Source organism: Papilio machaon, chromosome 7, assembly GCF_912999745.1.
Source record: "Papilio machaon chromosome 7, ilPapMach1.1, whole genome shotgun sequence".
Classification (NCBI taxonomy): Eukaryota; Metazoa; Arthropoda; class Insecta; order Lepidoptera; family Papilionidae; genus Papilio; species Papilio machaon.
Genome location: NC_059992.1, coordinates 3,560,698 through 3,583,250, shown reverse-complemented (window position 1 = coordinate 3,583,250; position 22,553 = coordinate 3,560,698). Strand labels below are relative to the sequence as shown.

Below are 22,553 nucleotides of genomic sequence, written 5' to 3'. Positions count from 1 at the left end.
CCTTTTTAATACAATAAAGTGTATTTATTATTAGAATCAGTGATCCTTATTAATTACATCAATTTCTTAATGCTACATCGTACAAATTAAAATGCAACGTGAAGAAAAACAATTAGAAGCAACATTGCATGCCATATTAAATCGTGTAAATGATCTTAAAACTGCTATACAAGCACTAATATCAAAACTAGAAAATGAATATGAGACTATTAATTGGCCGACATTTCTCGATAATTATGCCATTTTATCAGGACATGTAAGTATTGGAATGAACACTGTTTTCTGATTCAATTCAATGAAGAACAAAGAACGTGAGAATAAAAAAAATTACAATTAAATGTTAAAACTATTGATTTCTAGCATGCGTTATATATTAAAATGTCAATCAGTAATCTTGTACATAGCCATAATTCATCTATCTCCATTACATCTACATTAATACATCTGATACACAAATTTAATTCTAGCTGACTGGTTTGAGCAAAATTCTTCAGTCTGAAGTCGCTCCATCATTGCGGTCTGTAGTGGTTCTCCCATTACAATTGGGGTGCGAACGGGATGAAGCTTTAGCTCGATTGACCGAAGGCCGTGTCCCTGCTTGCACACATGACTTAGTACCTGATTTACTAAGAACTAAACCGGAACCTCAAGCTGAACAACGTCTTCAACAATTTAATCACAAAGCCAGCACACTCAGTCATGATACTGCACAGGTATGTATGTACATTGTACATACAGGGTTATTTAAATGTATCATTATTGTTGTGATACATATTAATTTGTCTTTTCCAGAAACAAGTGGCACAGTTCACAAAAGTGATTAGTCATGTATGGGAAATCATATCTAAAGGTCGTGAAGATTGGGAAGGAGAATCTATGAGATCAGCAGGTAATTGACACAATAACATTACACATACTTTATTATTTATTTTTATGGTTATACTTTTAATTTTTTTAGTACAACACAAATCTAGCTAATCCTACATGCATCCAAAAATTATACACATAATTTTTGTACACAGGTATGCAACCCACTCATAGTATAGCTGATACACATGCATTAGTCACTGCAGTGGGAACAGGAAAAGGTCTTCGGCCAGGCATGCCATCTATGGGACCTTCTGGTGTGGGAGCACCTGGCTTAGGACCGTCGCGCGGACCGGCGCCTCAACTCGGACCCTCCGCTGCCGCTATGCCTAAAGCACCCTCTGCTATTAAAACAAATATAAAAGCAGCAAATCAAATTCATCCATACCAGCGATAATTACTGTGGTATTTGTACTTACATGAAAGGGGAAAGATTATCGCGTGCGCCTTTGGGGGGAGGTTAATAGTGTTATGTGGGACTGTGTAATTTGATCACTGTGACACTCTTTTCTGATTAACTTCCTGCCCTTACGCCGCTACTGAGTAGAATAGCTTAATCGATTTTTAAAGGGTTTCGTCTGTAATGTTGTATTTAGTTGGAGTTTTCAATTCTTTAAAAATAACTTGTGAAATGAAAATATTATAACTAAGAAATAAAACAAACATAATAGTCTTTACTATTTTTATTTGAAAACCTGCAAAGATTCCTCCCTACAACCACTTTATTCATTCAATTAAATTACTTGGGTTACAATTTGTCAGGAATTCTCAATCTAAAATCATTAATAATAAAATATAGTGGCAAAAGAAGAGGATTAAATGCAAAAAACGTTGAAATAATATTAGCATAGACATATAAAACTTCCAAGTTTTTATGTAACACAGTAGAATGACAAATGATTACAAAATTATGTTCAAGCTAAGGCTATTAAGCTTTAATATAAATTAATACTTTGTGAACTGGTTGGATTAATAACTATTAGTTACACACTAATTAAGTTTAATTAACTGTGTTTATCTGAAAAAAAAAAGATAAATGTTAATTAGTAACATTTTTAAATTCTCAAATAATTTGTTTTTGTAGCATTAACACTTTACATGTTCAAAATATATGAATGCTTTAACGTAAAGTGTGTATTGTGGATGTAGATCAGAAGATGTCACATTTATAATGTAGCTATTGGAATGGTGTCAACATTTACTTACTATGTCGTCGATCTTGAGTATGGCGCGTACGGTTTCCGTGGCCAACCCGAGGGCGGACGCGGTGACCTGCAGCGGCTGCAGCACGTGCTCCTGACGCATGTCGGTAACGCGGCCGCGGCGCACGTTCACGCCCGCCCCGCACCCCGCTGCGCCGCTCGCGTGAGCCGCGCGCAGTTCCGTCACCGTCTCGATAGGGTTCAATCCTACCATACAACAAAAGTTTTGTCTTTAGTCTAGTGTAGTTATAGTATATGTGTGTGGTCATTCATTCGCATTTTCAATTTGTTGTTTCAAATTACACTGTATAAGAAACCAGACTTGAACTGATTGAATGTAGTAAAAGATATCCTAATTTTTTTTATATGAGAAATATTAATTATTTATGTAAATATAACATTTTTATCGCACCTTACTCTATGTGAAGAGTACTAACCGGCATTCTCAGCAAGCGTTGACGGTACAACTTCTAGAGCATCAGCGTACGCTCGCAGACAATAGTGGTCGGCGCCGGGAGCGGCGATGGCGGCGCGAGCGAGCGCAGCAGAAGCGGCGGCTTCGGGCGCGCCGCCGCCCGGCAGCAGCGCCGGCCTGCGAGCCACGCAGCGCACCACGCACAGTGCGTCGTGAAGCGAGCGCGCCGCCTCCGCCACCACCGCGCCGCTCGTGCCGCGCACCAACACCGACACCGTGCGCCCGCCGGTGTTACACCCTGTCATCTGTAATTACATATAGTAAACTGCACATCAACATATCAACATAAAAGTGTCAGAAAAGTAATAATGGTATTCTTAAGGCATACAAAAAAATCAAAGTGAGGCTTATAAAAAATTAGATGTCATATTTTTATTATTTTCTACTGTCCAAATTGTCCTACTTTCACAAGCAGGTGTTTACCTTGATGTATCTGCCGCCTGGTTCATTGACCTCTTCTACTAAGTCAACATTAACCAAGTTCTCAGCAGTGAAATGGTCAAGAGAAGCTATCGGCCGACAGCCCAGGGTCTTGCACACAAATTCAATATCTTCTCGTTCAATGTCTTTGATCACCATGGTTTTAATTTTGTCCAAAAAGTGTACAGCCAAGTCACTTAATGCATCCCTGCAAAACATCAATGTAATAAATTATTTTTTTGAAATATAACATTGCAAAACTGGTGATAATTTTAAGAATCAACTTACATTAAACATGTCATAGTTTTTATCTTTAGTACTTTAAATTAGTCAAAGTTATACAAAATTAATGAATTTCATAATTTTCCTGAAAATTATAATTGTAACATACCGCAAAATGGACTTCTGCACCAATAAGACATTGCAACCTGCCTTCTTTATCTGTTTGACAATGTTTAATATATATTGTCGCTCCTCTTTCAGTACCCGATCCATGGCGGCATAGTCTGATACAATCACATTGTGGTCCATCTGCAATAAAATACAGTATTGGTTGGCATTAGTGCAAATTCTCATCATTATCTTAATACACAATTCACATAGTAAGTCATTGTTCATCTTAAACATTACTTAAAACATAGTAAGTAACTGCTAGTGTGAACTATAATTTTATGTCAAATTAAAAAGTGTATTTCTGTATGATTTTACACACTAAAAACTTACATCAGTTTTGGGTGGAGAAATGCAGAACTGTATGAGTCCAACTTTAGCTTTTTCAATGCGATGAGGCCCGTTTACATTAGCTGAGCGATGCGCGATAACGAGGCCTTGTATAAGTTCAGTATCTTCAACTGTACCACCGATACGTTCGATTACTTTAACATCACGCAAATCCACACGAGCGCCTACCCCACCGGGAATAGTTTCCATGACTGTAGAATAATAAAATAATGCAATTTAAGAGTAAGTAAAAATGAAAATAAAATTACAACAAAGTAGCAACTTACTTTGCATCTTTCATATCTAAAACAGTATAGTAATATATTTTAAATTTATTTAAAAACTTACCAGCGCAGATAGCTTGAACAGCAATGGGGGCTAAGATAGACGAATGTTGTGATACAACTTTGGAGTTAAGAGATGTAGCAGCTGCTTTCAGCAGAGCATCTTCATTGGTAAGATCTACTGGAATTGACATACTTTCCACAACCTGTCAACAATAAATAAAGCTTAGCACTGAAATACCTCACTCAAACAAACTCACCAAAAGGTCTCATTAAAAAAAATAGCCTTACCTGTAATGCCATTTGCAACGCCTTCTGGAATCCATCAGAAATAACTGTTGGATGAATACCTTTCTGTAAGAGTTTCTCAGCTGCATCCAAAAGGGCTCCAGCAATTACCACAACCGAGGTTGTACCATCTCCTGCTTCAATATCTTGGGCCCTAGACAGCTCCACTAACTATAAAAAAATATGTAATGAATTTACATACAATAAAAAAAACCGAACTGCCTATTATTGGCTTTATTTAAAAGAAAAAAAATATGTTTTACCTTCTATTATTATTGTTATATAGTATATTATATAAATTAAAACAAAAAGTAAGTACCATTTTAGCTGCTGGATGAATAACACTCATTTGTTTTAATATAGTTGCACCATCATTAGTAATAGTAACTTCACCATTGGCTGCTTGAATCTGTAAAAAAAAGTAAAAACAAAGAAATTAACCAAATTGTTAAGTCTTTGCAAAATCACATCATTTAATACTACTTTTCTTAACAAAAATTTATGTAACTCCAAATTAAATATCTGAACTTGACATCACTGTTGTGCTTATTCAGTTAAGTGAACAATCAGAGGAAAATATGTATTATAGTTTTAATATGTGTATTGGAAGTCAATCGTTCCATTAATTTGTAGCAGGGGTGGCCAATTAATCAATTGGGAACAACTGGTCAATCACTGCTATTATTCCAGTCAATCATAGCAAGGGAAAAATCATAAATAGGCAAAACAAAAGATAACAGAAACTGTAATATAAAGAGGTATTTATTAAGAATAATTTCCAATTTTATAATTTCTCTCTTAATAAAAACAAAAAAAAATATGTGACTGGGAACTGAAACATACTGTTTCATTTAAGATACCGCAAAGGTGGTAAACGTAAATGGAAGATTGTGCAGGGTTTTGTCAGTAAACAGTAGTTCTCTAATAAAATCAAGTTGGCCACCATCACAATATAGCATGTCTAAAGTAGTAAGTAATTATAAAATCTTTATTAACATGCTTATTTTACTCTTGTATGATAGAAATTAAACTAACCATTTTATCCATTCCACGGGGTCCCAAGCTTGTGCGGATAGCATCTGACACAGCTAAAATTTGCAATCAAAGTTATATTATCAATTGCTTACACATAATAAGTAGATAAAAAAAAATATCGAATAATAATTAGTACTATTGATCAGTTTATATGCTTCCACTTAAATTTAAAAAAGTAAAAGAAAAATTACACTGCATTGGCAAGTTTTCGGTTATTTTAATTTATTCGAGACAAAAAAAATGTTAAAACTGTAGATATTAATAATTTTAAATGAGAAAACAAAAACAGCCGGTGTACACAATAATTAGTCATGGTACTACATAATAAATTATTTCATGCCCACCTTATTGTGCTAAATGTGCATAAAATAAACAGGAAAGTAAATGTTTACTCAGTGCATAGTGTAAAATTCTATATGATCTAAGTTTTTAAGCATAAATAAATACCTTTCGCAGCATTTATATTACTTAGTCGAACATCAGTTGGTTTACTCTTGTTTTTATAAACCGACGAATTAACTTTGGCAGAGTCTCCGCCAGCTTTAGGAGCCATTTTATGTGATAAATAATTTCAAATTAGTTTTTAATTAATATCAGATTCTTTTGGATTAATTTCAAGAACCGCTAGTCTTTAGAAAAGATCCAAATTTGACATTAAAAACAATCTGTCATCTGTCAATCAAATGTTAGTTCGTAACATTAAAAAAACAAAAGCACATGACAAGTAACACAGACTTCGAAACACTGATGTAATAAAAAAAAACTATTTTACACGAAAAGAGATTTATTATGTTTTTCTCGTTCTTTCACTAAAATAATATTATTTTCATTTCTAAAAGAATTACTTTTCATTTTGTGCTTATATGTTTATAAAAATAATAACAACACTTCTATTTCTGGTAGTACCGATGACATTGAGTTAACATTATATAGTTGTATAAAGTGTATGTTAAAATTTGCACAGTGGAAATACTTGGACATCTATTTACTAACGCCCGTTTTACATTAGGCCATCTCAGTAAGCCAATAGCGCTGGCCTGGCATGGACTGTTAAGGAGTTGTTATCTACATTATGCCAGTTCAGTCTAAGGTATCGATTCGTAAAGACTACTGACACCATGACATCTAGGAAACAGTAGAAAACACTTTATAAACATATAATACAATCAGTACTACAAGAAGTTATTGATAAAGTTAATATCGAGATTTAAAAAAAAACAGAGTTAATAAATACTAACATTTAGGATGCTAGGTCCAGGATCTTGGTTAAAATTAAAATTAAGATCGTAGGCCATCAAGCTGTAAGCATTAAAACGCAGTGAATGATAAAAAAACAAAAACTATGTGATATATCCTTAAAAGCCAATTTCAGTTACCATTTCATCAATAAAGTTTTTTTCAGCTGTAGGCGCATTCCGTCTGCAGGGCTCTATTTTTAATTCCGCTACAGTTTTTACAGAATAAATTTTTATTAAAAAATTACAAATTAAACCTTAGATAGATTAAAAATCACTGTGTCATTGTAATATTTATAATATTTTAAGCAATAAAGAGTTACAACAACAGCAACATGAAAAATGGTGGTCGCGCCACCTTTTCACGATTCGCAGTCCAATAAAATTTTCCTAAAGTAAGCAACGCGCAATTCTAATAAAATTGTTCTGTAAGCACTGGACTGATATAGGACAGGCAGTTTAAATTATGTCAGTTGCGGCGAAATGGCCAAACTGGCCTGAAAAGTAGATCGCTCCAGTTATCAGACAAGTTGACTTACTGGCTTCAGTGGGTATCTTCAAAATGCCAGTTAAATGTCCGTACTGATTTCGTGCGCTACTGGCTTACTGAGCTGGCCTAATGTAAGCCATGCATTAAACCCCCTCTACATGTTGCAACTTGCAATTGACAGTTGAAAGTCAAAGAGCTATAGCTTAACTTTTTACTCGCTTTTCCCGCGTAAAATAGTTATAACGAGTCATTTGCGAGTTATTTAGTATTAAGTTTTTTCTCGTTGTACCTGTTCTAATTACCAAATTTTTGTATATTAAAGTTCCGAAAACTATTTACTTCTCAAATATACGCTTTATTTCTAACTTCGATAAGAATTATTTCTTGAAATTGTATCTGTACATAAACTGCTGCAAATTTTCTCATCATGGTTGGAAAAATCAACAAATTATATGTATATAAGAGGGGTAAGTATTTTATTTATAAATATTTTAAATAAGAGTTATCATCATTGGCATTTTTTTACGATGTTTAAAATCTAACATAAATAATCAACTCATGCAGAGTATGTCGTCAAAAACTTAATTCTTCTACTGAGATCAAAAAGAGGAGGTTTTAACCCCTACCCCTCGAAGTCTTATTTTTCCTTTCCTTATGGAAAAGGGTAGGATTTGGAAGAGAACAAAAATTTTTCCAGCACAATACTCTTCTGTATTATCGGCAGAGCCCACCCATTCAGCAACATAATTTGCTATGTACTCCACCATTGCGTATCTGTACCTAATAAGGCTCAATGTTCAATTCATCTACCATCAGCTCGCTGGCCTTACCCAACTCACATGGGGTTGGTGCACAATGTTCAATTCATGGACACCAATGCATTTTAATCATGGGTCTTATGGTTACTGCAATAATTTTCATTAATTTTTAATTGGATTTCCAGGTGGTAGAATGGAGGAGGTTCATATAGACAAAATAACATCAAGAATTAAGAAGCTTTGCTATGGATTAAATATGGATTTTGTTGATCCTGTAAGTTTCTTGCTTTTTACATTAATACTGTAAATAAATAGCAATTTAAATATCTATTAAATTATCATAAGCAAGAGTAAGGGGTTTGGCAGGATAAGGACGCGAGTAAAATTAATACAGTGGAAATGCGAACTTTAAGAAGTAGGATAGGAGTGACTATGAGTGATAGAATTAGAAATAGTTCTCTAATTAGTTATACACAATATGTGATATAAAAGAGGATGTTGTGAATAGAGTTAAAAGAGTTATGCTTAGATGGTTTGGATACATTGAAAGGAGATTAACTAAGGAAATTTATGGCTTGAAAGTAAGTGTCAGTGTTGGTCAGGGTTGTCCCAGACAGACTTGATGAAATACTCAAGAAGGGGGTTATTGAAACTGGACGAAACCGATGTGCATGTATGTATGAATTTAGAAGTGTGTCAGAACAGCCCCAAATGCATGTCCTGCCGCTCTAGGTTACGGGCATGAGTTTTGTTGTTGTTAAATTATTCAGTATTATCTATTAATTTCAATAGGTTTCAATAACATTGAAAGTTATCAGTGGCATTTACTCGGGAGTAACAACTGTGGAATTGGACAATTTAGCTGCAGAAACTGCTGCCACCATGACTACAGATCATCCGGATTATGCAGTGCTAGCTGCAAGATTAGCTATATCTAATTTACACAAAGAAACAAAGAAGCATTTCTCAGGTTTGTTCACAATACCTTTCTTGTCTTACTCATAACTAGTGCCTTGTCCAATGTTTTTAATACTATAATACATAATAAATTTTTATTGATTTTGGATTAAAAATACCTTTGAACACTTCTTTATATTAAACTAGCTTTTACCCGCGACTCCGTCCGCGCGGAATAAAAAAAACAGAAAACGGGGTAAAAATTATCCTATGTCCGTTTCCTGGTTCTAAGCTACCTCCCCATCAATTTCCAGTCAAATCGATTCAGCCGTTCTTGAGTTATAAATAGTGTAACTAACAGAACTTTCTTTTATATATATAAGATTTTAGCTGTGTCAAATTTCATACTTTCGTGTAAGAAATTGCAATTATAAATGGGATGGAATTTTTTTGTTTTATATATTAATATGAAATAATACACTTCAAGAATATACACAATTTAATCAAAAGTAATTGTATCAATTTTAGATGTCATGACAGATCTGTACAACATTGTAAATCCTCATACAAAGAAAAGATCCCCAATGATATCAGATTTTCACTATAATATAATTATGAAGTACAAAGAACGATTGGATTCTGCAATTGTTTATGACAGAGATTTTAAGTATAATTACTTCGGATTTAAAACATTGGAACGATCATATCTACTCAAAATAAATAATAAGGTATGTAATTTTTTTTTAATAAATAACTAGCTTTTACCCGCGACTCCGTCCGCGCGGAATAAAAAAATGCACACAAGATAAAAAAGTTGCTATATCCGACTCCTAGTTCTAAGCTACCTCCCAATCAATTTTCAGCTAAATCAATTCGAACGATCTTGAGTTATAAATAGTGTAACTAACACGACTTTCTTTTATATATATAGATAATATTGTTTGCATGTATGTCAATAGCTTCACTTCATGTTTAGATTTAGGCTTTATAATATAGTATGTTTTATTATTTTTGAAATGTGTTAGTTGCATTTTATGTCCATTAAAAACAATAATACAATTTTGTTTTGTAAGGTGTTTGCAAGAGATGAAATGTTATAAGGTCTTTGAGTTGATGCAGCTTTGGTACTTTTTATTGAAAATGCATGTTTATTAAGAAGGTTTCTTCTTGTTTTTACTTGTATGAATAAAATTTGTTTCCCTTTTGCTTTAATATTAATATAAATTTAATATAATAACATTGCTATGGACATCTTAAGACAATTTTGTGAAGGTTAAAGTTGCAGTTTCAATAAGAGTAGTTAAAAAATGCATTATAAAAATCAAACCTTGAATTATAGGATTTATACTAGAAATTTCGTTGGCATATGTTATCATTAAAATTACCTATTGACATGATATTTCTCTCTTATTTGTTTTGTAGATTGCTGAAAGACCTCAGCATATGCTGATGCGAGTCTCGATTGGAATTCACGGTGAAGACATTGATTCAGCCATTGAAACTTACAATTTGCTATCTGAAAAATATTTTACTCATGCCAGTCCCACATTATTCTCAGCAGCAACTCCAAGACCACAATTATCTTCTTGCTTCCTTATAGCTATGAAAGATGATAGCATTGAGGGTATATATGACACACTAAAACAATGTGCCTTAATCTCAAAATCTGCTGGTGGTATAGGCCTTCATGTTCATTGCATCAGGGCAAAAGGTACCTACATAGCTGGTACTAATGGAGTTTCCAATGGCCTCGTGCCAATGTTGAGAGTGTACAATAATACAGCCAGGTATGTCGACCAAGGAGGCAATAAACGACCGGGAGCATTTGCTATTTACCTTGAACCTTGGCACTCTGATGTTTTTGAGTTTTTAGATCTGAAAAAGAATACTGGCAAAGAAGAGGTTAGAGCTAGAGAATTATTTTACGCCTTATGGATCCCAGATTTATTTATGAAACGTGTAGAAAAAGATGAAATGTGGAGTCTAATGTGTCCTCATGATTGCCCCGGTCTTGCTGATTGTTGGGGAGAAGAATTTGAAGCATTGTATGAAAAATATGAACAAGAAAAAAGATTCGTTAAGCAAGTCCGAGCTCAAGAACTGTGGAAAGCAATAATAGAAGCACAAGTGGAAACGGGCACACCATACATGCTGTATAAAGATTCATGTAATAGAAAAAGTAATCAAAAAAATCTTGGCACCATAAAATGCAGTAATTTGTGCACCGAAATTGTGGAATACACTTCAGCAGATGAAGTTGCTGTTTGTAATTTAGCTTCAATTGCATTGAACAGGTTTGTTAATGAAGATAAAACATACAACTTTATAAAGTTGAAAGAAGTCACAAAGATAATCACACAAAACCTTAATAAAATTATTGATGTTAATTTTTACCCAGTGCCTGAAGCGAAAAATTCTAACATGCGTCACAGACCTATAGGTATTGGAGTGCAAGGGTTAGCTGATACATTTGTACTAATGCGCATTCCATATGAAAGTGAAGAAGCAATTAAACTTAACCAACAAATCTTCGAAACTATATATTACGGAGCATTAGAAGCCAGTTGTGAACTGGCGCAAAAAGAAGGAGTTTATAGTACATATGAAGGAAGTCCTGCAAGCCAAGGCATCTTGCAATATGACATGTGGGATAAAACTCCAACTGATCTCTGGAACTGGTCTATTCTGAAAGATAAAATTGCCAAACATGGACTCCGCAATTCACTTCTATTAGCTCCAATGCCCACAGCGTCTACAGCACAAATCTTAGGAAATAATGAGTCCTTTGAACCGTTCACATCTAACATTTACCAAAGACGTGTTTTGTCTGGAGAATTCCAGGTTGTTAACCATCATTTATTGAGAGACTTAACACAGGCAGATTTATGGGATGAAGACATGAAGAATCTGATAATACACAACAATGGTTCCATTCAAAATATTGAGCGTATACCAAAGGATATTAGAGAGTTGTATAAAACAGTTTGGGAGATTTCAGTTAAAACAACAATTAAAATGGCCGCTGACAGAGGAGCATTTATAGACCAAAGTCAATCATTTAACATTCATGTGGCTGAACCTAATTATGGAAAATTGACGTCGATTCACTTTTACGCATGGAAAATGGGTCTGAAAACAGGAATGTATTATTTACGCATAAAGCCTGCCGCTAATGCAATTCAGTTCACAGTTGACAAATCAAAAGTTAGGGCAAGTAATGGAAGAATGGAAAGTGATGATAAAAACATGTCCATGATAGCTTGCTCGTTACGGAATAAGGATGAGTGCTTAAGTTGCGGATCGTAAGGCGAATGCAACATGATTTTATATAAATATTTTTTATGATTTTGTACTTCATAGTTGTCATCTAAATCAGTGTTTTTCAATGGATGGAAAACCACTGATCTGAATCAACATTTTATGAAGTTATTATAGATCATTCAATTGCACAATAATCAATTTAATATTTAAGAAAAACATTTATAAAATGTAATAACATTTTCTGATAATTCCAATAAACTCTTTTTTAAAACAAATGTTATTGTGTTTCTTTTATTTGTGTTTTTTTTTATTGATCTAGTCTTTTTGAATATCACATACTGCTTGCTGAATAGTTGTGTGGTGGGCATTTGTCTAGCTTCCATGTTGTAGCATACATGTTAGTCTACTTTGCTCTGTTTGCAAAATATTAAGTAATTATTAATATTACATACAAGCAAAAGAAATTAAAAATGTAAATTCTTAACACAATTTTAATTATTCTTAAAATAACATTGCCAGGTCAAACTTATAGTTTATAGTCAATAGGTCAATTTTTTCTATAACTTCGTAAAATAGGATAAATAATGTCTAAAGCTTCGCTTATTTCATTTCTTGTTTTTCCACCTGCAACAATTGTGTACATTTTTAAACAAAACTTTAAGCAGCAAAAATGACTGAACTATTAATATAATTGTATAACTATAAAACCACCTACTATCGGGAGTATTAGAAAAGATAATTATACCTGGACAATCAAGCAATGGATCTGTCAAATTCTTTATATTGTGTGTTGCACAATATGTCTCCTCTTCCAGTGGTAAAAATCTGTAGGGCTTTAAATAAAAGTTTTCTTACCTGTGAAAACTATTTTCCCATTTACAAATATTAGTAATACAACTCTTGGGCGCACCATTCGATAAACTAGTCCAGGAAATAATTCCGGTTCATATGAAGAAAATTGACCATGGGCCTGTTGTAATGATTCCAATCGTATAGGAAATCTGAGATCAGCTGTGGCGATGAAGTTTTGTATTTTAAAATCTAAAAATTTTGCCTGTAATATAGATTATTAAATTTTTTTAGGCTTCATAGACCCACAGAACATGTATAAACAAAGAATCTACTAACTGGAAATCCTAGTTTTTGAATAATTCTAGCAAATTTTCTAGCGGCAATATATGAATCATGTTCATTTCTAGCACCAGTACAGACTATTTTCCCAGACCTGAAATGATAACAAAACCACTTAATGTTTTATAACCATAAGGTAATCTGCAAAATCACATCCTTTCTATCACTACCACTACCAGTTTTGTATCAACAAAACTTATGACATAACTGATTTTTTTTATTTAAAACAACTACATAGCATCCTTACAGCATACAATCAATTTGACATAATATGCACTTTACATAATAGGTATTAGTTAAAAGGTATCTGCAGAACAGCTAAATGGATCTTGCTGAAATTTGACTTAGAGGTAGAAACATAGTGTACTAATGATCTTTTTTTAATTCCGGAGGAGTTGAGAGTACATGCTAAAGTATAATAACTCAAAAACTGACTATGAAGAGACCAATCAAAACTTTTTTCTAACCTAATAACTAAAGAAATGTAAATGAACCACTGAAATATGAACATACCATTTCACTTACATTTATTTTAAAAGTTACCTGAAAACTAGAGCTGTTGCCCGAGGGTCAAGTATTTTCATAACTACACCATGAAACCGTGCTGGATTATATTCTGAAAACCTTGTACGACTATAAATGTCTAATAGTTTTAATTCACATCCCAAACTCACAGATGAAACACAATTTCTGAAATTAAAGAATTTACATTGCAATTGTAATGAAATAAAATATTACAATTGTAATGTAATTGCTATATGATACATCTATTTAAATTAAATGGAAGATCCTTTGAGTCTCATTGAATATAACAAATAAATCTATTGTAGCATGGCAACCTAGTGTTACATAAAACCTTCTGCATTCTGTCAATAATAAGAGAGAAGTAAGAGAGACAAACAAATGTATGAATCATCATTTCCCTGATCTTATCCCACTCATGTGGAGTCAGTGCACAAGGTTTTATTAACAAATATATGTATCAATAATCAAAAACTGCATAAAAATCATATATATGAAAATGGACATGTCAGATTATAAGGGGCGCCGGATTAGCCAGGGACTGGATTACCGTAGGTCTACTGTATTAAAAAAACAATTTTTTTGCTTCAGAAACTTACTGTAACTTTATACTGCTTTTTGCTTGACTAGTTTCCGTTGCAATTGGAGTAATTGCAACCATTGCATTGTGAGGGTTACTGGTTTGTGGTGTAAAAGTTCTATGTGTGGGTGTTAGTGACACATCACCCATTATACAAGTCTGTGCTGGAATCCTCTGTGGGGTATTCATTATCCTTTCACATTCAGTTTTTTGTTGAGGTGTATCACTGATATCTTTCTCATTGTTCACGTTCATGTCAATATATTCTATCTCATTATTTACATCTTGCGATTTTCCATCATTTATATCATTAGCAAGTTTTTCACTGGTTACTTCATTGTGTTCCTGATTTTCACTTGAACCATTAATTTTAACCTCCTGAAAAAAATAATTACATATTTGTGTTGTGGTTAACTTTAAACTATGAATACAGAATGTACACCAGCCTCTTAAATTTGTTATAATAAATTTGCATTTCAAAATTTATGAAAACTTAACAATATGTTAGATTTCTAATCATTGAAGAGTCAGCCTGTATATCGCTGTGCGATAGTTACCTGCATTTGTCCAGAATACTCCTCTTGATCAGTACCAGAGCGAAACACTATGCTTTCTTTGTTCATTTTGGTTTACAGCAAAATTCCACATTTACATTGAAAATATAAACAAGAAGTTAAGTAAGCAAAAGAGGAACATAGTCCTAATTCAGTACATAAACATCACTTAAAATTACGATAATATGTAACAATGATATTTATACAATAAACACTACGTAAGTAGTTGAATAATTTTATATCACAAAATATAAAGGTACAACAAGTATACAACTTATTTTAGAAAAAAATATATGTATTGTAATATTATTCAGTATTTGAGGTATTGTACTTGTACATAGCAGCGATAGCAGCACAGCAAAGCATGTCAACTTGACACGACATGACTTTGACACATTGACGTCCCAAAAAACGGTAGTACGGGTAGTACGCAGTGGCAGTGACGGTGGTAAAAAAAAGTTTTGTTAGTAGCAAAGCAGTTTTTTATCAAAATATTTATCAATTTCTCACCTTTCTTACTGCGGTCATCTTATTCTATTTATATCCTAAGCTTTTGTTCAAAGCTTCTTTCTGTCGCAATATTATTTTTGGAAAATATTTTCAATAAAAATAATTATTATAATAACTACAAAACGCACAAAACTGGCAACCTTTCCAATCCTCTGTCAGACAAGGAGAGTAAATATAAATAACGTAATTTTTTTCAAGTACCATTACTTTTTAATTAATTTGTACCTATATTCCTTGGAATTTGCCTTACGATCGTAGTGGATAAGTAATAATGAATAAGAATGATTTCTGTGATAATAAATGTAGTCAACTTCCTAGCAAACATTATTAAATGGCTTTTTTTATCGGCATCGATTATAGGAGAAGTAATAGTAAAGATTGTAACGACAATATTTTCATCGGTTTTGAAAAGTGCAGAAAATATTCTTCTGTTTTTTCAAATAGTGTACGAAGATAATGTTTACATTTTCACCGAAGAAATACCCAGTTTAACTGGTGATTTTTTGGATTGTGTGGTTAAGATTTGTATTCAAGTTCATAATTACTTTAGTACAATATGCTATAGTATATTAAACGATTTTAAAATATTTATTAGCACCATAAGATGGTCGATTGAGGAAGTTTTATTGATGTTCACAGAATTTATAATGTTATGGAAGAAAACATTAATATTTTTGGGAGAAACTTCATGGCTGGTGTTGACATTTATACCTGTTCATCTGCCTCTCTTATTACTGGACGTTTGGAGGATGTTTAGAGATGGTTTATGCCGCTTTGCTCTAGAAGCATACACAATTGTACTCAGGTTTACAAATTTTTTGACTGATGTACCATTGGAATCATTTGTAGGATTATTAATGGCTATTATTATTGTGCGGTTATCACTACATTTTAGGAATACTTTAAGAATACAAACTACTGCATTGTATTGGGTATTAGTAAGAAAAGTCTTGTATTTATATTATACAATTCATAATTATTTTTATGACTATGAAACAAGAGTTATATCTCGTATGGTCGGTGGTCAACAACTAATGAGTCGAGAAGATGCCAATACTCCAATATCTGAAGACAACGGTGCAGATTCACTATGTATAATATGTCAAGAGCAACCAAAGTGTGTTTTAACTTTACCATGCCGCCATGTTTGCTTATGCACTGACTGCTGTATGAGGCTTTATGGATATCAACGCACTTGCCCTATTTGTAGAACTTTTATTTATCAATCGGTAACTGTGTATTTGTGATGCAATTATACATTCCTCCTATAGAAAGGTGATATCAAAATTATGAATAAAACAAAACATGAAAAATTATGTCATGTATTTAATTGATTTACCATAATATTTTTCTTATTTTATCTATTGAATAATTTACACCTTTACTTAAATCTACATAATAAAAAACATTTCCTTTAATTGGTACTTTCATGACTTCTTGTTCTTTGGAAAGTAATCACAAAGTTATTAGATGGATCAACATTTGTAGAATTTCTTCTTCTTGCATTTAAATTTAAATCTTTAAATGTTAAATGAGCATCTTTGAATGCATTCAAAGTGAACACTGCTACCATTAATATGAAAAAACCACAAACACAACCTAACATATCCCTAACATCAATTTTTTCCCATTCTTTGAACAGTATACCAGAAGAAATTATAACTAATACAGTAAATATTACATAATAAATTGGTGTTACAATACTAGTATTAAATATGTCTAAAGATTTATTTAAATAATTCATTTGCACCATTATACAAGACACTGATAACAATACCAGCAACCAGAATATATAATTATTGAAATTATTGGTGCCACCTTCAATAGTTTCTTTAACACCAAGTGCCACTGCTTTACAAAATACAACAGTCAAACTCCCAACACCAGAACATATCAATAAATAAACAACAACATTGCTATTACCAAACCTTGGGACAAACACTATCTTGACTATCACAGTCATAACAAAAATTGAAAGGACATAAGATATGAAAAGAAAATCAAATAACATATTATTCAAATCTGAAAATTCCTGAACTTCTTCTGTTTTTGGTGAATGTATAACAAAAATTATTGACCCAATTATACAAAGGAAACACCCAATCTGTAAAAAGCACATATAATTAGGAAAATATATTTAATTATTAATATTTATTGAAACCAATGAGGAATATAGGAAATTATACCTTTCCAATGAAGTTAAGTTTTTCATGTAAAAACTTTGATGAAAGTACAGCAGCCACAAGAACACTGAGAGCTCCCAATGGAGTTACCAATGCCGCAGGTGCAAATGCATAAGCTAATAAATTTGCCGCTTCACCAATACCCACTGAAAGAAATCTATATATATATATATATCATAATTATTGTATAACATTTAAAAAAATAATTTTATTAAACTTACTTGTAGTTAACCCCAACCACCACATCCATTGCTTTAAATATCCATAGCCTCCTGCTGATGCCCTTACATTTCCAAGGGCATTTATTTTCTTTAATGCTAATTTCTTTATAATAAAACTTGAACCAATAAATATACTCGATGATATCGCTAGCCCCAGTCCCAGCAAAAAATGTAAATGGTTATATCGCGTATCATTTTCCACATCATCAGAACTCATTATGTGTCATTAATTCAAACACAAATGTTCTAAGATTTTAAAACAAAACGTTCAATAAAATAATATTATTTATTTTTTTCATCACAATATTCGAATTGTAAATTTAAACATCGTTGCTTTGTGCTATTTAAAGTTATAGTTAAATCGGTTTTTCACAGTGTCTACAATCAGCGGCAAACATTTTGTAGGCTTTTAGTTCGTGTTAACTTTTATTACTAACTAATAAAATAAATCGATTAGAATATTTTAGGCTCTTATCACTAATGTCAGAATGACATAAAGTGATAAGACCAGCCAACAGCGTTACGATAATGTAACCACGCAGGTAAAAAATATTATCTATAAACAATTTTGTTTTACAATTTTGCATTTGATTTTATCATCATACTCTTTCTGATACTCAATCATGTTTTTACTTTTTGACAACCTAAACCTTCCTCCTAAGTCCTGTGATCTATTTCTTATATGTTTATCATTGAATCTTGTAAATGAAAGTCGATTTTCGTGACCTCTGTTTAACTCATATGTTTTGCTAAAGCATGATCGATCGAATCAAAATACTATTATTACCATCATGTAGGTTATATATTCCGAATGGTTTGTGTTTGTGTATGTACTTCATATTAAGTATAGTATAGTATAAATGAATAAACAGCGTATTCCGGAACCTACATACTACTATCATATAGTTTCTAACATATTTTGACGTTAAATGTTGCTTAAGCAGAGCTGGGCATTAACTCGTTAATCCGTTAATCGTTAATTAACGAAGTTAACATTTTGCTTAACGGATTAACTTTTAAGTTAACTGCAAAAAGTGTTAACGCTTTTGTTAACTTCCGTTAAACTCAACTTCCGTTAATAAAAGTCCGTTAATCGTTAAATTAGAAACTTGGAGACGTGCTGTCATTTTGTTTAAATTACGCGCCACGCCACGCTCGTAAGTTCAACTATGTTGAGCGACTGTCGGCGACTCGAATGGTGAAAGAACGAGTTGATAATTAATATATGTGAAGTTCGCGTGCAAGTGTGATGCGTCAGAGCGTCCGGGAAAGACGTGACCAACAGGACAAAATTAAAAGAAGGTTCAAAATAGTATATTTCAATACGAGTATATAAAAGCAAGAGTATGTAATAGCCCACATTTCGAACGCTCTTCGTCCCTGCAATACGCCACTTTTTGAGCAACTGTATTTAAACACTTTTTTACTCGTGCGTTCTCTTTCCCAACTGTCAATATAATGTCTATTAAAAAGAAAAAACCAACCACGAAGTTTTCACAAAAAAAAATCAAAAAAGTTTTTTTGATTCATGCAAATAAGCAAATAATTTCTAAAAAGAAGCTTCTAATGTGTTACAATATCAGATTTAATGATTTGATTCAATGAATTAGGTTGGTTTCATTTTATTTCATCTCATTAAATTTCATTTCATAGGCATAGTTCCCTTTGCCTACCCAGAATGGGTGAAGAAAACAAAAAAAAATCTCTGTATTCTTTTACGGTTGGCACCATTTTTCAAACATTTTAGTTTGTTGAGTTTATTGTGTTTTTATTATTATATTAAATTGCTTTATTTTTTCGCAACTGTATTAAAAATAGTTGTTTAGTACACATGCGGAACTGTCATTACCACTTGTTCCGACTGTCAACCCTCACCTTCTGCTGCGCCTCGGCTCGGGTAGACATTTGTCGGAACTCTTTGCAATGACAGGCTTTCCACACTCGTAATGAAATATACTATAATGCATTCATACTTGTCTCTAATACAAATGTGTTATAGAATATACAATCAAATTACTATTTTAAACAAGTGTCGCCACAATAAGTGTGAAATTAGTGTGTATAATTTTGGTATGGTTAACTGTTAACGATTAACTTTAACTTGCGTTAAATTTTCGAGAATTTAACGCTTTAACGATTAACGAAGTTAATTTTTTAATTAACGAATTAACGATTAACGAAGTTAACTTTTCGATTAACTGTGCCCACCTGTGTGCTTAAGTATTATTGGATCTCTAGCACTCAAGAAGGTTTATATCAACTTAAACAATGTTTTAATTATTAAATTACCTAGTAATTAATTAAATCGTGAAGCCTGATTGTACCTGGAAGAATACGAAACTAATTTGAATTACCTCAAAATCACGTTAAAATCGATCAAGACATTTACATATTCTCAAAAAAATTTGTAAAACTTCAATTGGAATGTCTCATCTCTCTCTGTCTCCCAGTTAACAAAATACGACTCATATTTTTGTTACCACGTAAATCATTAGTGTTTGAAATTAAAGACTGAATTTAAATTAAATAGAATTTTATTTACATTAAATTATCTATAACTCATAATCATCAATTTATTTTCTAACTTTAATACAATCTTTCTAAATTTAATAAATTTCGGGACACTGTACATAATTTATGGAATATCATTGTAGCAAACACATATAAAACAGATTTTTTACAAACTCTTCATAGTTTTCAAGCACAATTTGATTAACTACAAGAATTGCAGGGAATTTACTTTCAAATGCAATAGTGTTATTACTCTACCATAATAGCTTATCTCACCTCTTAAGCATAAATTATCAGATATTATTCCAGTTATCTGGATATTATTTTAAAATAAACAAAATATACTTTTACTCTATTAACATAGTTTTATCTAGATTAAATTGTGATCATAAAGCTGAAATCAAATGTTACAGAAAGTATTAAGACAAAAATAAAGAGGCTATGCTTCAGATTTGTATGTTTCTTTAAAAATGAATTGTAACTAATAATGTTAACATTATAAACAATATGAAATGTAACTTTGTATCTTATCATAATTTTAAATTATAGCAATAGCATACAATAAATCCATGTTTTATTTTGAAAATATGTTTCACCTAGCTTTATTAGATCTTTGTTTTTTGTTAACAGATAATAGTATTAGAAAAATTTTACATGTCAAAACATCATTAAGCCATAAATATAACAAAGAATATAAAGAAAAATATTAATACACCAAAAACTTTGAACATTAAAGCTCTATTGTTTGTAATGTTTTGAAAATATTTCAATATTTCTCTGTGGCCAGCTTCAACATTCATTTCTGCTTCTTGAATGTTTGCATCAATTCTCCCTATTGCTTCATCTTGTTCTTTAACCATGTGCGCCAGTTGTTGAAATATACCTCCTAACTCCACTATAGTGCTCTCTATATTATGCATTGTCTCTGCTCTTTGTTGAACATATGAATCTGTGTCATCTCTTAAAGCCAACTGCTGAGTTTGAAAATTGGAATCTTCACCAAAATCTATGCTCACTTCATCTGGCTGCAATATAGATGGTATTTCTTTGACCACAGGTGCTACTCTAGAAAACTGCTCTCTTCTATTATTTTGATGCTTTAAATTTTCAGACCTTACTTCTAGAACCTGTAATTTTTTAAATAAACATTTAGAAACATAGGAATAGACAAGCACAGCTCTTAAAACATGCAATTTAATTGCTTGTAAAAAGACAAGAAGTTCACAATGCTCAGTTTACATTATTCCAGTCCAGCAATTGTTATCAGCATAGGTTGTAAACTGGAAAAATGTAAACCCACACTGGAACATATTCTGATTTGCACATATAATAAGCAGCTTAAGTTTTATAGTGTAAATTTATGAATTATAAGAACCTGTTTAAACTGATTGCTCATTGATGCCAATCTTGATTGCAGAGCTAAAACCACACTGGAGGAATGACTATGCATACTGCGACGGCCTTTAGGCATTTCCCCTAATCTGGCAATTTGTTGGTTTAATGAGTTTAAATCACCCTTTATGATGTATGTTAACTCATGTATCTCCACTGGTCTATCATCAAACAATGATTTCTTCTTAGCCACTAAAAGTAAAATTAGATAAATTTAATTGCAAGTTAAAAATAAATATGATAAGAAGACAAAATTTCTAAAAAAACATCTGAGAATATTAATATACATAGAACATAAAGTTAAAAAACTTACACATTGCTAGTTTTTCTAATTTAGCATATGTACTGGTAATGTTTTTACTGATAACTTTTGCCATACTCATAAACTGTGAATAAGTTTCAAGAACTTCAGCTTTTCGCTTATCTCTTACAACTGGCTTTGCTTGAGTTCGGCTTTGAAGACTGCGGACTGTTGACACAAATTCGTTTGTTCTATCACGCGCTGCCATGACTGGTTCGAATACAATATCTTCGAGAAAGTCAAATACAGTATCAACTTCTTCAGTTCTTAGTCTTGGTACAATACTGTTTCGTGTATTTTCTAATGCATAAGGCAAATGCGACTTTCCTTTTTTATCGAGTTTGTTGTACGAATTTAAATCTTCTTCTAACAAGGGTGTCCGTTCGGGAACACCTACGTTACGACGACGAGGGTGCATTGCATTCTAGACTTAATGCCAATTAAATCAACCAAGGTATTGTACAAATTTGAGATATTCCAAGGTAAAGACAATTAAGTTGTTAAATCGATAAAATTACACAATGAATATAACATAATAAGTTTTGTGTTACAATTTTTTAAAACTTATATACTTGATCAGCGCTCTTTATGATTAATTTATATATCTCTTGGGTTATGATTAATTTACAAAAAAATCCTGGCTCTATACGACAGATTGGATCGACGTGTCAAATGTCAATGTTAACAGAAAAACATGTCATCTGTTTTGCTCTGTT

The 22,553-nt window shown here is 32.3% G+C and overlaps 6 protein-coding genes across 6 annotated transcripts; 2 read left to right on the top strand and 4 right to left on the bottom strand.

Annotated features, from left to right (window-relative positions):
- The first annotated feature begins 3 nt into the window (after positions 1-3).
- On the top strand, positions 4-1,534 carry LOC106714081 (mediator of RNA polymerase II transcription subunit 8). The gene is made up of 4 exons (XM_014507022.2): positions 4-256; positions 468-713; positions 793-889; positions 1,023-1,534. The coding sequence occupies exons 1-4, from the start codon at positions 92-94 to the stop codon at positions 1,262-1,264; spliced, it is 750 nt and encodes a 249-aa protein (XP_014362508.1). The 5' UTR covers positions 4-91; the 3' UTR covers positions 1,265-1,534.
- Positions 1,535-1,770: 236 nt separating this feature from the next.
- On the bottom strand, positions 1,771-5,958 carry LOC106714067 (T-complex protein 1 subunit delta). The gene is made up of 11 exons (XM_045678809.1): positions 5,739-5,958; positions 5,292-5,344; positions 4,576-4,665; positions 4,260-4,427; positions 4,033-4,174; positions 3,688-3,896; positions 3,356-3,495; positions 2,968-3,172; positions 2,507-2,789; positions 2,074-2,276; positions 1,771-1,885 (listed from the first exon to the last, which is right to left on the bottom strand). Exons 1-11 carry the CDS (start codon positions 5,842-5,844, stop codon positions 1,868-1,870), a joined length of 1,617 nt encoding a protein of 538 aa, XP_045534765.1. The 5' UTR covers positions 5,845-5,958; the 3' UTR covers positions 1,771-1,867.
- Positions 5,959-7,289: 1,331 nt separating this feature from the next.
- LOC106714132 (ribonucleoside-diphosphate reductase large subunit) lies at positions 7,290-12,146 on the top strand. Its single transcript, XM_045678808.1, has 5 exons — positions 7,290-7,483; positions 7,960-8,048; positions 8,567-8,744; positions 9,200-9,399; positions 10,094-12,146. Exons 1-5 carry the CDS (start codon positions 7,444-7,446, stop codon positions 11,975-11,977), a joined length of 2,391 nt encoding a protein of 796 aa, XP_045534764.1. The 5' UTR covers positions 7,290-7,443; the 3' UTR covers positions 11,978-12,146.
- Positions 12,147-12,239: 93 nt separating this feature from the next.
- LOC106714095 (TATA-box-binding protein) lies at positions 12,240-14,540 on the bottom strand. Its single transcript, XM_045678814.1, has 5 exons — positions 14,185-14,540; positions 13,607-13,753; positions 13,061-13,157; positions 12,788-12,986; positions 12,240-12,556 (listed from the first exon to the last, which is right to left on the bottom strand). The coding sequence occupies exons 1-5, from the start codon at positions 14,418-14,420 to the stop codon at positions 12,480-12,482; spliced, it is 756 nt and encodes a 251-aa protein (XP_045534770.1). The 5' UTR covers positions 14,421-14,540; the 3' UTR covers positions 12,240-12,479.
- A 2,071-nt stretch (positions 14,541-16,611) lies between these two features.
- On the bottom strand, positions 16,612-17,902 carry LOC106714094 (magnesium transporter NIPA2). Its single transcript, XM_014507037.2, has 3 exons — positions 17,634-17,902; positions 17,416-17,558; positions 16,612-17,333 (listed from the first exon to the last, which is right to left on the bottom strand). The coding sequence occupies exons 1-3, from the start codon at positions 17,848-17,850 to the stop codon at positions 16,644-16,646; spliced, it is 1,050 nt and encodes a 349-aa protein (XP_014362523.2). The 5' UTR covers positions 17,851-17,902; the 3' UTR covers positions 16,612-16,643.
- A 2,871-nt stretch (positions 17,903-20,773) lies between these two features.
- Positions 20,774-22,407, bottom strand: LOC106714080 (syntaxin-5). The gene is made up of 3 exons (XM_014507021.2): positions 21,850-22,407; positions 21,520-21,728; positions 20,774-21,271 (listed from the first exon to the last, which is right to left on the bottom strand). The coding sequence occupies exons 1-3, from the start codon at positions 22,253-22,255 to the stop codon at positions 20,813-20,815; spliced, it is 1,074 nt and encodes a 357-aa protein (XP_014362507.1). The 5' UTR covers positions 22,256-22,407; the 3' UTR covers positions 20,774-20,812.
- Between the last annotated feature and the right edge of the window lie 146 nt (positions 22,408-22,553).